Source organism: Grammomys surdaster, unplaced genomic scaffold (assembly GCF_004785775.1).
Source record: "Grammomys surdaster isolate TR1022 unplaced genomic scaffold, NIH_TR_1.0 126278, whole genome shotgun sequence".
NCBI classification, from domain to species: Eukaryota; Metazoa; Chordata; class Mammalia; order Rodentia; family Muridae; genus Grammomys; species Grammomys surdaster.
Genome location: NW_021621078.1, coordinates 4,901,647 through 4,915,350, shown reverse-complemented (window position 1 = coordinate 4,915,350; position 13,704 = coordinate 4,901,647). Strand labels below are relative to the sequence as shown.

The 13,704-nt window shown below is 42.1% G+C and overlaps 1 protein-coding gene across 1 annotated transcript in view; it reads left to right on the top strand.

Annotated features, from left to right (window-relative positions):
• The window catches only part of Phf12 (PHD finger protein 12), a 43,981-nt gene that overhangs the window by 16,539 nt on the left and 13,738 nt on the right, over positions 1-13,704 (top strand). Inside the window, exons 3-5 of the mRNA XM_028759240.1 lie at positions 6,362-6,434; positions 8,992-9,385; positions 12,204-12,324. Coding sequence (XP_028615073.1) covers positions 6,362-6,434; positions 8,992-9,385; positions 12,204-12,324 — 588 coding nt within the window. The remainder of the gene's footprint in view (positions 1-6,361; positions 6,435-8,991; positions 9,386-12,203; positions 12,325-13,704) is intronic.

Genomic DNA, 13,704 nt, shown 5'->3' with positions numbered 1-13,704 from the left:
CCTGCTGTCAACCCATCTATTACAAAGAAGTAAGAATTGCCATAACAGCCAGGCTGGTAATTGATCGAGCCTGTGGTACTAGACCCATCCTGTAGCAAAGATAGCAGAAACAAACACTGCTGAACCTCTAGTACTCCCCTGCCTCATCCCTCCCTGCACTAATTTGTAGTGTTTCTCTCCAGGTGCCCTCTGCTAGGAGGATGCCAGCTCTGCACAGAAGACAATAAAACTTGGGGGCACATTTAGCTGCTTGGAAGGATTGCACGCCTGTAGGAGTGACGCAGATCGCTAACGTTCTCAATGGGGCATTTGTAGTTGCCTGGCACTCATTGGTTTCCTTGTTAACACTGTCACTGGGGCTTTGCATTTGTACTTTTATGTACTTTGTGGCATTCGCTGTATTTGAGTGAGTGGTTAGGCTGAAGTAAAGAATCATTATTCTGGCACCCCATGATATTTCTTTCTGTACCCTTCAGGGTAGCCATTTTCTTTGTCTTGGAATTGCAGGCCATATTTCAAGGTAAAAGCCATGCCCACACAGGTGTCCAGAAGAAGCTTACTGGTTTTGCTGACACTTAAATTTCATTAAATGTTGTTCCCTTAAAGTAGATAATGTTACATTTTGATATATTTGTACACATTTTTTGTTTTGTTTAATATTTTTAAAGATGGCTAGGTGGTGGTGGCACATGCCTTTAATCCCAGCACTCAAGAGGCTACATTAAGGAGATAGTGTCTCAAAAGAATTCTCCTTCCTTACATGAGATACCATCTCATGTAAGCCAGCAAGGTCTAGAACTCACCATGTAGCCAAGCCAAGGGTGATCGTGAAAGCTCCCAAGTGCCAGGATAACAGACATGTATCACTGTGTTTGTTTTAATTCTTTAAAAAAAAAAAAATTGGCTGACTTGGAAGGTAAAGCCGGGAAGACCTCCTGAGTTCAAAACCAGCCTGGGCTACATAGAGAAACCCTGTCTCAAAAAAATAAATCAAAAAAATTAGCTGGGCACAGTCAAACACAACTTTAATCCCAGTTCTCGGGATACAGAGGAAGGTGGATCTCTGTGAGTAGGAGGGTAGCCAGACCTTCATAGTGAGACCCTGTCTCCAAAAAAAAAAAGAAAAAGTATTAATAATTGTGTGTGGTGTATATGAGCACATGCTGTGTCACATTCATGGAAAATAGAGGGCAGCTTTGAAGAGCTGATTTCTATCCCTCCATCATGAGATCTGAGAATGGAATTTAGATTGTCAGTATTATATTTCAAGTGCTTTTACTCTGAGCCGTGTCACAGGTTCAGATATGTATGTGTATGTATATGGGTTTGTTTTGTTTTTAATTAAACTGTACCTACTGCCTTTTAGCTCTTCCAGGACATACTCTGGTTTCAGTTTATTAAGAACCATATTTTCTTTCCCTTTTTTAAAGATCAAAAAAATAGTTTACATTTCTTTATGTGTATGAGTGTTTTGCCTGTGTGTATATATGTGTACCACAAATAAGCTTGGTGCCTGTGGAGATCAGAAGGGGTCAGACCCCCTGGAACAGAGTTATAGATAGTTGTAAGCCACCATGTAGGTGTTGGGAGCCAAACCTGGGTCCTCTACAGAGGCAGTAAGTACTCTTAATCTCTGAGCTGTCTTTCTAGGTTCAAAAGGCTTATTTTTTGAAAGATGTAGAGGTCCTTCTATAGATCATGATGGCTACTGTGAGGGTGAAATAAGATTGTGGTCCTGTTGGCAATCGCTGTACCCTTCCTCCTCCCCCCCCCCTTCCTTTTGGGGTAGGTGCCAATTTTTGAGCTGGCCTGGGGCAACAACATCAGTCTGAAAGAGTAAACCTGTTGTAAGCATGCATTGTCCTTTCTGGTTGTCTTCATGTTGCTGTTAAATGTAATTAGGGGATTTTAATCTGGTAGCAGATCTTAAATAGATAGATGAGACTCGTGAACTATGAAATTAAAAATCATAACTGCTTAGTGCTGTTTTTTGCTTGGTGAATACCATGTCTCACACCAAAACAAGGCAGGGCTGTACATACAATGGGAGCCCTCAGAATCTCTTCTGTCTTCTGGGTCTGCTACTTACTTTATTTCAACTGAAATTGTTATAAATGGCTTAGGGAGCTTAAATCTTGGAGGCTGATAGTTTCTGACAGAAGGGACCCTACCAGCTCATGTGACTGACCTCTTTTACAAGCTCAGGAGAGAGAGGTTCTTGGTCTGTTGTACACAGTGTTTATATTGCTAGTGTTTCTGTTAAGTATTTGTATTAAATTGAATATTTTATTGATCTACAGGGAAAATGGAGTGTTTTTTTGTGAATGTTTTCATCCATTTTTTTCTTTTGTTCTGTGATATATACCAACACCTTTGGTTAAGTGAGATTTTTCATTGTTTTTCAGACTGCCATTGACTCCAGTCTTATGTCGCTGTCGCTTGGATGGATAGTTGTGAGCCACACTGCAATGATCTCACTTTTCTTTCTTTTTTTTTTCCTTAAAGTCTAGATAGAAACACCAGGGGGTTTTTTTTTGTTTTTTTGTTTTTTGTTTAATCTGCCTGTTGTAATACAAAGAAAGGATCTCTGAGGTAGAAGGTGTCTTTCTGCTTCACTGTCTCCCTCTCTCCTCCTCCCTTTGTTCTTATGGTCCCCCCTCCCCCCCTCCCTTTCCGTCCCATATTGAAAGCTGCTTGTGCTGGGTGGGTAATTAGTGTGGTGCTGTGGAGCAACAGGTCCGCTGGTAGTGACTGGTCCGCGTGAATGCTAATGCCGTTCAGGTCCATGTGTTAACAGGCCAGGGAGATGCATGTAGTTAGACTTAGAGCAGTGACACTGCCATAGGCCTTGAAATAGATGCTCTTAATTAGAGAGCCAAGAACCATGACAACTACTAACATCTTCCATTTGTGGTGGTGAGCTACAGCCTCATTAGAGAAGGAAAGGCATTCTAAATTAAAACTGGACTTCATTCTTTGGCTGTAAGTTGGGATCATCTGGCAATGGACTTTGAATCTTACAGAAGTCTGCTAGTATAGGCATTGCAGTGACCCAGTGAGGAATGTCTCTAGTTTTCTCTGTTTGGTTCCAGACATTCCATCAGTAGTGGAGATGGGCCATTTGAATTTGCTCATGGGAGTTTAGCTATATGTAATCACACGGCAAAGGTTGGCTTTAAGAAGTATTGTTTTAGCCAGGTCTTAGGGCACATGTCTTTAGAGCACCTGGTAGGCAGAGACAGGTAGAGCTGTGTAACTTCCAGGCTAACTTGATCTATGTAGTGCGTTCTAGGTGAGCCAGGGCTACATCGGGAGGCCCTGTCCCAAATAAAAGTTTCTGTTCTGAAAGAGTAATATCCATAACAAACTTTCAAATTGACTCGTGTATAGAGTAATAGTAATGTATAGGGCTTCTCTGGCATAACAGAAAGCCACACCAAAATCAAAAGCCTGTCTTTTAGTTGGATATGCCATCTATGAGTGTGCACAGCTTTAATATCTGTGCATATTTGTAGATGTTAAAAGTCAACCTCGGGCTGTTATTCCTCATGATCCATCCATCTTGGTGTTTGAGACAGGGCTGTTCATTGGCCTAAGGCTTATCCATTTGGCTAAGATGCTCAGCAGGTAAGTCCCCAGGGAATCCACCTGTCCCAGCTTGCCAATGCTGAGATCACATTTGTGCACCATCACACCTAGGTTGGTTCTTACTTGGGTGCCTCATTGAACTCAGGTCTTCCTGCTTGTGCAGGAAGTACTTTACCAAGTGAGTTTTCTCCCAAACTCCCAATAATATTTTAAAGCTAATATTATTTTAAAGAAGTAGTGGTCCTTGCTCTATTGACTAAAGACTTAACAGTTTTCCAAGACAAGCCATTTTAGATACAGAAGATAGCTGTTATGATGTTAACTTCCTAGAGAATAGATGGTTATCAGGAAGAATCAAAGTTGAGACACTGTGGTACTCTCAGGTATCTAGGCGCCCACCTAGGAAATATGTCTACTTCCAGAGCCTTTGTCAGACTGTTGTTACCAAAATGCAGAAATAAATACTTCTAAAACTTTGGCTTCCTCTAGAATCCATGACTTCCCTAACTTTACCATCTTTAAAGGATCACTGGCTGAATTACCATTTACTGAGTAGCTATGAATGATAAAGAGAGTGTGTGCTGTTCACCGAAATAACAAATGATTGATGTGGATCTATCTGTAATAACTAATTGTAGTTGTGGTATTAATACTGGATACCATTGTTCCTTTGCCTGTAATTTCTGAAAAAAAGCCCTCTCAGAAATCTCTTAGCACATTGCCTGGCATAGTATCCAGTAGGTGTTTGAACATATTATTCTTTTTTTTTTTTTTTTTTTTTGGTTTTTCGAGACAGGGTTTCTCTATATAGCCTGGCTGTCCAGGAACTCACTCTGTAGACCAGGCTGGCCTCGAACTCAGAAATCCACCTGCCTCTGCCTCCCAAGTGCTGGGATTAAAGGTGTGCACCACCACTGCCCGGCTTTGCTTTTTTTCTTTTTCTTTCTGGAAAAATATACAACACCAGGATTGAACTTGCTATATTGCCAAGGATGACACTTGATTCTTCTACCTTCACCTCACAAGTCCTGTGGTGTGCACCCCAGACCTGATACATGCGTGCTAGACAAGTACTATCAAGTTCATCATATAAACTCTTGTCATTATTCCCAGTCTAGAATTTACATTTCTAATACATTTCCAGATGCTGCTGTTGAACTGGGAGTCATTCTTTTAGAACAAGATATTGAACAATATAAATATTACTCTTCTGGAAATTGATGAAATCTTAATGTAACTTTAATGGAAATCAATGACTTAAAGGATCTGTGAGGTCCAAGGTCCAGCCCTATACAGCTTGAGTTTTGAGTTTTGTTTGTTTGTTTGGTCTGGGTTTGCCTAGATTTTGAAGCAGAGTTTCATGCAGCCTAGACTAGCCTGTGATTTACTCTGTAGCCCAAGCTGGCATCAAAATCAAAATCTTCCTGCCTTAGCCTTCCAAATTCTGATGTTTTAGGGATATGTTGTCGTGCTTAATCTAACTCTGTTTTAAATCCAGTCTTCATTTATTAAAAATGCAAAGAGGCAAGCTAGAAATTCTAGATGGCTTCGAAGTTGAGAGTGCATGCTGCTCTTTAAGAGGACCTGAGATTGGTTCCCAGAATTTATATTAGGAGGCTCATCAACTGCCTGTAACTCCAGCTCCAGGGGATCTGACACTCTCTTCTGGAGTCTGAAGACACTTGCACTCTATGCACATACCCACATATGAACAAAAAGGAACTCAACTATTTAGTAGGAAACACAAGATTTATGAGTAGTGTAGAAAAAGCTGGTGGAAAAGCCATATCCAGTAATCATTAATGGGTAACAAAGTACCAAAACTCAGTGACTCAAAACAGAAAGTAGTTATCCAAAATTCTGAGGCTAGAACTGGGCTCAGTTGGCTAGTTTTCTGTTGTGCGTATAGGAGGTCGGGGCCACAGTCACTTGGAGGCTCATCTGATCTTGTATGTCCAAGATGATTCATAGCAGTAGTTGGTACAACCTGTTAGAATTCAGCTGAAGCTGTTGGTTGGAACAGCTCAGACCTCCTCTGTGTGACTTTCTTATGACAACAGAGCCCTGAGACAGAACATTCCAAACATATAGATTGCAATCTACAGGTTGCTTAAGGCTCAGGCTTGGAAGTTAGAGCATGTTGTGTCTGTTATATACTGTTTGTCAAAGCAAGTCACAAGACAAGCCTAATTCAAGAGAAGGGCAAAGGCCTATTTGTAGATGGAAGACAAAACAAAGCCATGAAGCTTGCCACAGACTGGCTAGAGCATGCTTTAAGAATGGATAGTTTTGGAGGGGGTATAGATTTCCTACCAGAATATTATCACAAAAAGACAGACAGACAGACAAGCCGGGCAAATGTTCAATTTACTAGGGGGCCTGGATACCCGAGGAGGCCTGCCAGATGGACTGTGTGACAAGGTTCTTAAGCATAGGGAGAAGAGGCTGGGTTTAGACAGAGACTTAAAACCATGGAGACCTCTTGGTGAGGCATATATATAGACTTGGGAATGACTCTTCTGGCCTTTTTCTCTAAGCTCAGCATCGATAGCTGTGATTTGGCTTCTCTTTCTAAGATGTGGAAGGACTTTTCGCCCTTGTGGTGATTATAAAGGTTGTTGAATAGGCATTTTGAAGGACAAGAGAAGTCTAGCAGCACTCCAGAACTGGCCACAGTAGTAGTTTAGGGACATGCAGCTTGTGCCAGATCTATTTTCAGCTGCATGCAAGGGTTAGATTAGTTACTTAGTTTTGCCCTGTCTTTTCCCCACAGTAACCCTCCACTGAGTGAAGAGATGTTGCCTCCTGGGGAGTGGATGTGTCACCGGTGTACTGTCCGCCGAAAGGTAACGCTGCTGCTTTCTGAAGGCTTGACACAGAGTGCCAGAGCTAGACTCCTGGCACTGCAGAGTTAAAGTGGCTTGCTCCTGAGGGCAGCCTCATCCTTTCTTGTCTCTTAAGATACTGGAGTCACCACACTTAGTCCCATGTTGACTTTATGGCCTAAAACTCAAGACATGGGATGTGAAAGAGGGCGGAGGGTTTGTTAGCCACTGAGCCATGTTTAGTCACTAGTGACAGGCATTCTGATCTTATTGCCCTCTTAGGAAATAGCCTGAATGTGGTATCCTTACCTGTGGCTCCGAAAGAGAAGGCTGCTTCTCATTCGGTTCCTGGGCCTCCGGAGGCTGGTCAGTTGTATTAGTTAGAGGAGTGGGTTTGGAGCCCCTCTGCCCTGACTCTCTGATTTCTGTTCCCTCCGCTCTGTTAGCTCAGTACTAACTGAACTATAAAGTATGCGCATGGCTCATTATTTTCTACTTGGAAGTTTTTTACGGAGAGCAAGAGCTAAACTTTCCTTTATCACCAAAGGAAGTAGGAGCTGGGTGTGGTGGCACATGCCTTTAGTCCCAGCACCCAGGAGGTCATCCGGGGCTACACTAGAGAAACCCTGAAGGGAATGTAGAGGGTGGGGGGAGTAGGTGTGTACCCACCAGATTGTATTGATTTCATCTTCAAATTAAGGGCTATAGATTAGAATTTGTCTGTAGGCTAGGCTACCCTGTTATCTTCCCACACCAATTGTATAACCAGAAATTCCTTTTCTTGTGATGTCACTGCTGTTTTCTTAGTCCCAACATAATGTCACAGTCAGTGATGACACCTTCAATTGCAGAATGAGCTGCTTCAGAGATTGTGGCTTATGTATGTAATTGTTTTCAACCTTTAAAAAGAAGGTAAACAAACCAGCATTAGTTTCCACTATATACACAACAGTTGCCATTAGAAAGCAAGCCAGAGCCAAGTTAGCCAATAAACAGAGCTGTATGTAGTTTGATTTCACCTGAAGTCCAAAAAATAGGCTATCTGTCAAGCTGCCTAGCCTTTAAAACCCGAGTCTCCATAGAGTGTGACCTGTCAGTTCAGAAACTGACCATGCAAAGAAGTTAGACTCAAAAGGGTTGGGATCAGCCAAGGAAGAGAGGAGAACTTGCTGGTGCCCGTCATATGCCAGGTGTTCTACTGTTACTCCACTTACTCCTTGCAGCTAAGAATGCTGGTAGTAGATCTTAATTACGGAAAGGAAGAAACCGAGCTACAAAATACAGAATATTTTCCCAAAGACTCAGTGGAATGGACAGAGCTGAGATTGGAACCAAATTTTATCTCACTCGAAATAAAGCTCTCAAGTTCTTTGGAAACAGTGCGGCTTGATAGAAATAGTGCACTTTTTTCCTGGCATAGGTTGTTTCTCCTGAGATGCTGCTATAACTCACTTTCACATAGACCTCTCTACCTAATGGTTCCAAATCTGCCTTTTCCACGATCAGCAACACCACCACTCCCCTTTGGCCTCCATTATTTACAATGAAATGGATTGAAATACTACACCCTCTGGGCTTCGTGAACTCCTGATGGTCAGTCCTGTTATGATTCCCAGATCAGAGCCACCCATGCCCCTTGTACATGCAGTCCTCTTTATTGGCAACACATCCCTAAGAGGGGAAAGATTTCAGGGTTTTCTCTGCTGGAGAACTTTATGAATTGCCCAAGGCCACACTCACTGGGTATTACCATGATGATGTTTGTTTGGTTTTAGAGTCTTGGCGGAAAATATATTGTCAGTTATCCAGTCCTACTAAGCACTGTAGTCTTTTCCACTTCGTGGCTTAGAAAAAGTATCACTTTTAGAGTTTGTATTTAAGATCAAAAGCCAGCATTCATGGCCACCATGCTTCTCCTTTGGTTCTCTCCATGTGGCACCCTTCCGTGCCAGCCCCTCTGAGAAGTGAGCAGCTGTTCAACCCTTGCAGAGTTTCTTCATTTTGAGCTGTTTTCTAAACCTTTCAGTATCATGATGCTCTAAGCAGTGACAGTGGCCTTAATATGCATTATGATGTTCTGCCCTTAATCTCACTAAATTTGTTCTTAATGTGTTTAGTTTTTTAGCTGCTTGTCCTGTGCTTTAGTATGTATAGAAATGTTAAGTATTATATGATGAATTGCAGTCTTTTTTCAAACATTCCACACTACTTTTTGGTGATTTCATTGCTGCCATGTTTTCTCATTTTAGTTGAGTTATAGCTGGAGAGGTGGCTCAGCAGTTAGGAGCACTGACCGTTCTTCCAGAGGACCTGGATTCAATTCCCAGCACCCACATGGCAGCTCACAACTGCCTACAACTCCAGTTTCAGGGGATCTGAGACCCTCTTCTGGCATTTGTGGGTATTAGGCACATACACATGGTGCAAGGGAAAACACCAAGACACACAAAATAAAATTTCAATTTTAATAATTGTCATGTGAAGCGACGTTATAATTTTCATAAGTGATCTAGAAAGACATTGTATACCCATCTCTATTTTGTTCTTTTCATGATGGCCCACCTATTGATTTGCACAGAAACGAGAGCAGAAAAAGGAGCTGGGCCACGTCAATGGACTGGTGGACAAGTCTAGCAAACGGACTACATCCCCCAGCAGTGACACTGACTTGTTGGACAGACCAGCTAGCAAAACTGAACTCAAGGCCATTGCCCATGCCCGGATCCTGGAAAGGAGAGCCAGCCGGCCTGGCACCCCCACATCTAACACCAGTACAGAGACCCCCACCTCTGAGCATAATGACATCGATGAGGACATCATTGACGTGGATGAGGAACCAGTAGCAGCAGAGCCGGACTATGTGCAGCCCCAGCTGCGGCGGCCTTTTGAGCTGCTGATTGCTGCTGCCATGGAGCGGAACCCTACCCAATTTCAGTTGCCCAATGAACTGACTTGTACCACTGCACTACCAGGTTAGCGACATCATCATCATCATCATCCCCCTTTCTTACCCTGGCTTCCCAAGGGATTACTACTGCCCGTAGCCACTGTCTTTTGTTCCTGTTCTTGGTTTTGCCTTGAGAGAGCATCAAAGGTTGCAGTTGTAGTTGTACTTATTCTGTTTTCTGAGTCTTCTGTCTCCTATCTTATTATTCCCCTGCATCTTTTTTCTTTTTAAAGATATATGCCAAATATCACACACCAGTATTTTTAGCCCTTGTGAGGGTAAGGCAAGAGGATCATAACTTTGAGACCAGCCTGAGCTGCATATTGATACTCTGTCTCAAAAACATAAGAGGGCTTGAGAAGGTGGCTCAGTCCTTAAGAGCACTAGTTGCTCCTGCAGAGAGGACTGAGGTTTGGTTCCCAGCCTTTGCATAGTGATTCACAGCCATCAGTAACTCTAGTTTTAAGGGATCTGATGCTATCTCCTGGCCTTTACAGATACCAGACATGCACATGGTACACATGTATGCTTGCTGACAAGCATTCATATGCATAAAAGAATAAGTGAAAAAAACTTAAATAGGGGCTAGAGAGATGGCTCAGCAGTTAAGGGTACTTGTTCCTGGACTTCAGAGGACCTGAGTTCCATTCCCAGCACCCATATCAGGCAGCTCACAGCTGTCTCTGAATCGAGCCTTTGGTATCCAACTCAGCCTATGCAGACACCTGCACTCACATGCATAAATCCACAATCCACATGCAGATACATGTGCACATAATTACTTTTTTTTTAGTTCTTAAATGAATAAATGAAAAGAAACAAAAGTTTAGGGATGTAGTTGGGTGCTAGAGCATTTCCCTACCATGCACAAGGTCCTGGATTTGATCCCCAGCATCTTCTGCCCTTTGCAGATGACCACTAATTGTGTGTTTTGAGAGAGTTTGTGTGTAAGGAGGTATCTATATATGCTTGTATTCTCTTCTTAAATAATATACCAACAAACGATTCTAAAGTTTGATTGTTTTCTCCTTACAATGCAGTCCAGTGGTTTTAACATTAATTTAGCATTTCATTGGGTTTTTGTTACAGCATCATAATAATCCATTGCATAAATGTACTATAAATGATTTAAACAGTTTTCTATTCATTGCCATTTAAATTGTTCTTAATATTTTCTCATTTATGTGTATGGGTATTTTGCCTGCAAGTATGTCTTATGCATCATGTGTGTACCTACTGCCCACAGAAGCCAAAAGAAAGTATCAGAGCCCCAGGAACTGGTGTTACAGATGTTTGAATCACCATGTTAGTGCTGGGAATTGAGGTCCTTGGAAAGAGCAGCCAGTCTGTTAAACCTTTGAGCTATCTCTCTAACCCCTCCTAATAGTCTGTTACAGACGTAGCGTTTCAGCAAATAACTATAAATACATCATTGTATTTATAGTTATGATACGATCCGTAGGGCTGATGTGTAGGGTAAATTCCTAATATTGGAATTGCTAGGTCACAGTTTGCAGTGGAGGTTTGATAGCTATTATCAGATTGTCCCTTTTACAATAATATCAAATCTATTTGATATCACAGTGCTTCTAGATCTTAATTTTTCTTCCTAGAGAAAATGAGATTAGTTAAGCATGGTGTCTACCATATACTTGTATTCCTACTATAAGTGCTTGTATCCCTGCACTTAAAAGGCAGAAGCAGAACTGTCAAGAGTTCAAAGCTAGCCTGAGCTACATAATGAGTTCTTGGCCAGCCTGGGCTACAGTGTGAAAAAAATAGGACTAGGAACAGAGCTCAGGAGTAAAGTGCTTGCCATGCAAATGTGGAGTTTATATCTTCAGTACCCATATCATCAGCCAGGTGGGCATAACAGCCTACCTATAATCCCAGACTATAGGAAGCTGAGGTGGAGGAAGCTTGCTATCCTTATGCCCCTTGTCCTCCCCCCCCCCCCCACACACACACACATATACATGTGCAAAAAACATTGGCAGGCTTAAAAAGTATATATAAGCTAAGTATGGTGTGTGCCTTTAATCCCACCATGGGGAAGACAGGAAAACAGATCTCTTGAGATTGAGGTTAGCCAGGGCTACGTGAGAAAGGGGGCAGGGGAGGAGGGAGGGAAGGATGAATATATCAGGCTACTAGCAAGACATGTGATAAAGGCACTTGCATTGGAAGCCTAATAAGTTTGATTCCTGGAACCCCATAAAAGTAGAAGTAGAGAAAAGCTATCTTCTGACCTTTATGCACCTCTGCAGCATGTGTGCACCTCAACATACTTTGTTAAAAATAGCTATGCTTGTTATTGCACAGCTTTAGTCCCAGCACTTAGGAGACAGAGGCAGGTAGATCTCTTGAGTTCTAGACCAGCCTGCTCACATCAGCCAGGACTATAGAGAGAACCTACCTTATGTGAAAGTGGGAGGGAGGGTTCCATGTGGCATCTGCTTTCTATAGAAACATAATTAAACTACAATCTTTTGCTTGGTTATCTTCACAGACTAGTTTTTGTTAACCATGTAACTTAGACGTGTGTGTTGTGTGTGTTTCTACTATCAGAGATTTCTCATTATTTTATATTGGTGAAATCAGTATATCTGCCACGAAGCAGGTGACTTCTGTTCCTGGTTACCTTGTGTCTCCTTTTTTCTTTCTTTCTTTTTTTTTTTTTGTTTTTTGTTTTTTCATTTGAAACCAGCCCCTGGGTCCTCAGAAATCTGTCTGAAGCATGGCACATGCTTTTGCTTAGATCTGTTCTTTCACTTAAGGTTTTCATATTCCAACAAGGAATTCTGAAGCCAAGGACAGTTCAGCACCACCAGCTTCTTTTCTAGGTTCTAGCAAACGGAGAAGAAAGGAGGAAACCACAGGGAAGAATGTAAAAAGGACACAGCATGAGTTAGATCATAATGGTCTCGTTCCCTTGCCGGTCAAAGTCTGCTTCACGTGTAACAGGTAATTTTTTTTTTCTTTCACCCCTTGTAAGTCCTGTGTGTGTTAATTAAATGTAGACAGCTTATATTCTGATTGTATAAGCACACAGAACTAGTTGACTGGACACTTCCTTGAATATGTCAATAACAAATTGCCTGTAGAGTCAAAGTACAGAGCCAGGTATATAATGCATGCCTATAATCTCGGCACTTAGGAGGTTGAGGTGGTTTTGAGAGTTCAACGCTAGCCTAGGCTCACAAGACCCCACCGTTCCTTTAGGGATTCCCAATTGATAGGGTGGCAGTACCATTTTAATTAATGATATTGCCACTGAAAAGTCCATATTCAATGAGTAACCTCCTACCCAAATTATGTAAGCGACCCTGACTAAACCCAGTGGGTCAGAACTGAGGAGATACCTCGCTGAGTAAATGCTCTTGTATCATCACAGACTGAGCAGAAGGACAAAACCATCTTTGGCAAGTTATTTTCTAACCTCTGCATGGGAGTTGTAGTACGTGGACACACACACACGCATTCACTAAATAAATGTAAAAAGAAATGTAGAATTAAACTCAGTGCCACACCCTAAAAGACATGACACTTACAGAGGCTCATGGGGAAGGGGGGGGAGGGAGGGCTAAGAGGGCGATGGGAGGTGAACATGACCAAAATTTATTATGAAAATGTCAAACACTAAACCATCAAAAGAAGCTGGGTTTGGTGATGCATATCTTTGATCCCAAAGGCAGACAGATTTCTATGAGTCCAGGGCCAGCCTGGTTTACACAGTGAGTTTCAGGCTAGCCAAAGCTACTATATAATAAGACCATCTCAAAAGAAAAAAGAAAGCAAGAAAGCCACAGATCCCAGTATAGAATTGCTGTTGGCTTATGTTGATGGTGATTGCAGTAAGTTAGAGTTAGACTTAAACTGGAGGGCAGGGAGCTGATGAGATGGTCAGTGGGTTAAGGCCGCAAAGCCTTGAACTTGACTTTAATCCTGAGGGCCCATGTGGTGGAAGAGGACTCTATCCCTAAATGAACACATGGCATGAGTGCTTTTCTTCCTTCCCAGTACACACACACAAAAGGTTTGTGCCTTTTTTTTTTTAATTAAATGAGATATTTAGCAAATTGTTAAAGATAAATTTTAAAGTGTTATAGGTATCTATCCATACCGTTGACTACCTAGTTTGTTGCACAGCTGCTCCAGGACACTAGTTTCCTTCACATAGGCTCTCCTCAGTTATAGGAGCCAGATGTTTCAATGCCCAAAACTGGACTTGTTGGCTTGAGTACATCAGAAAAACTGTGTTGTGGTTGGAGCAGACTAGCAGGAGAGAATGCTTACCTGACATAGTTGGATCCCCAGCATCACATAGACTTAGGAGGTGGTACA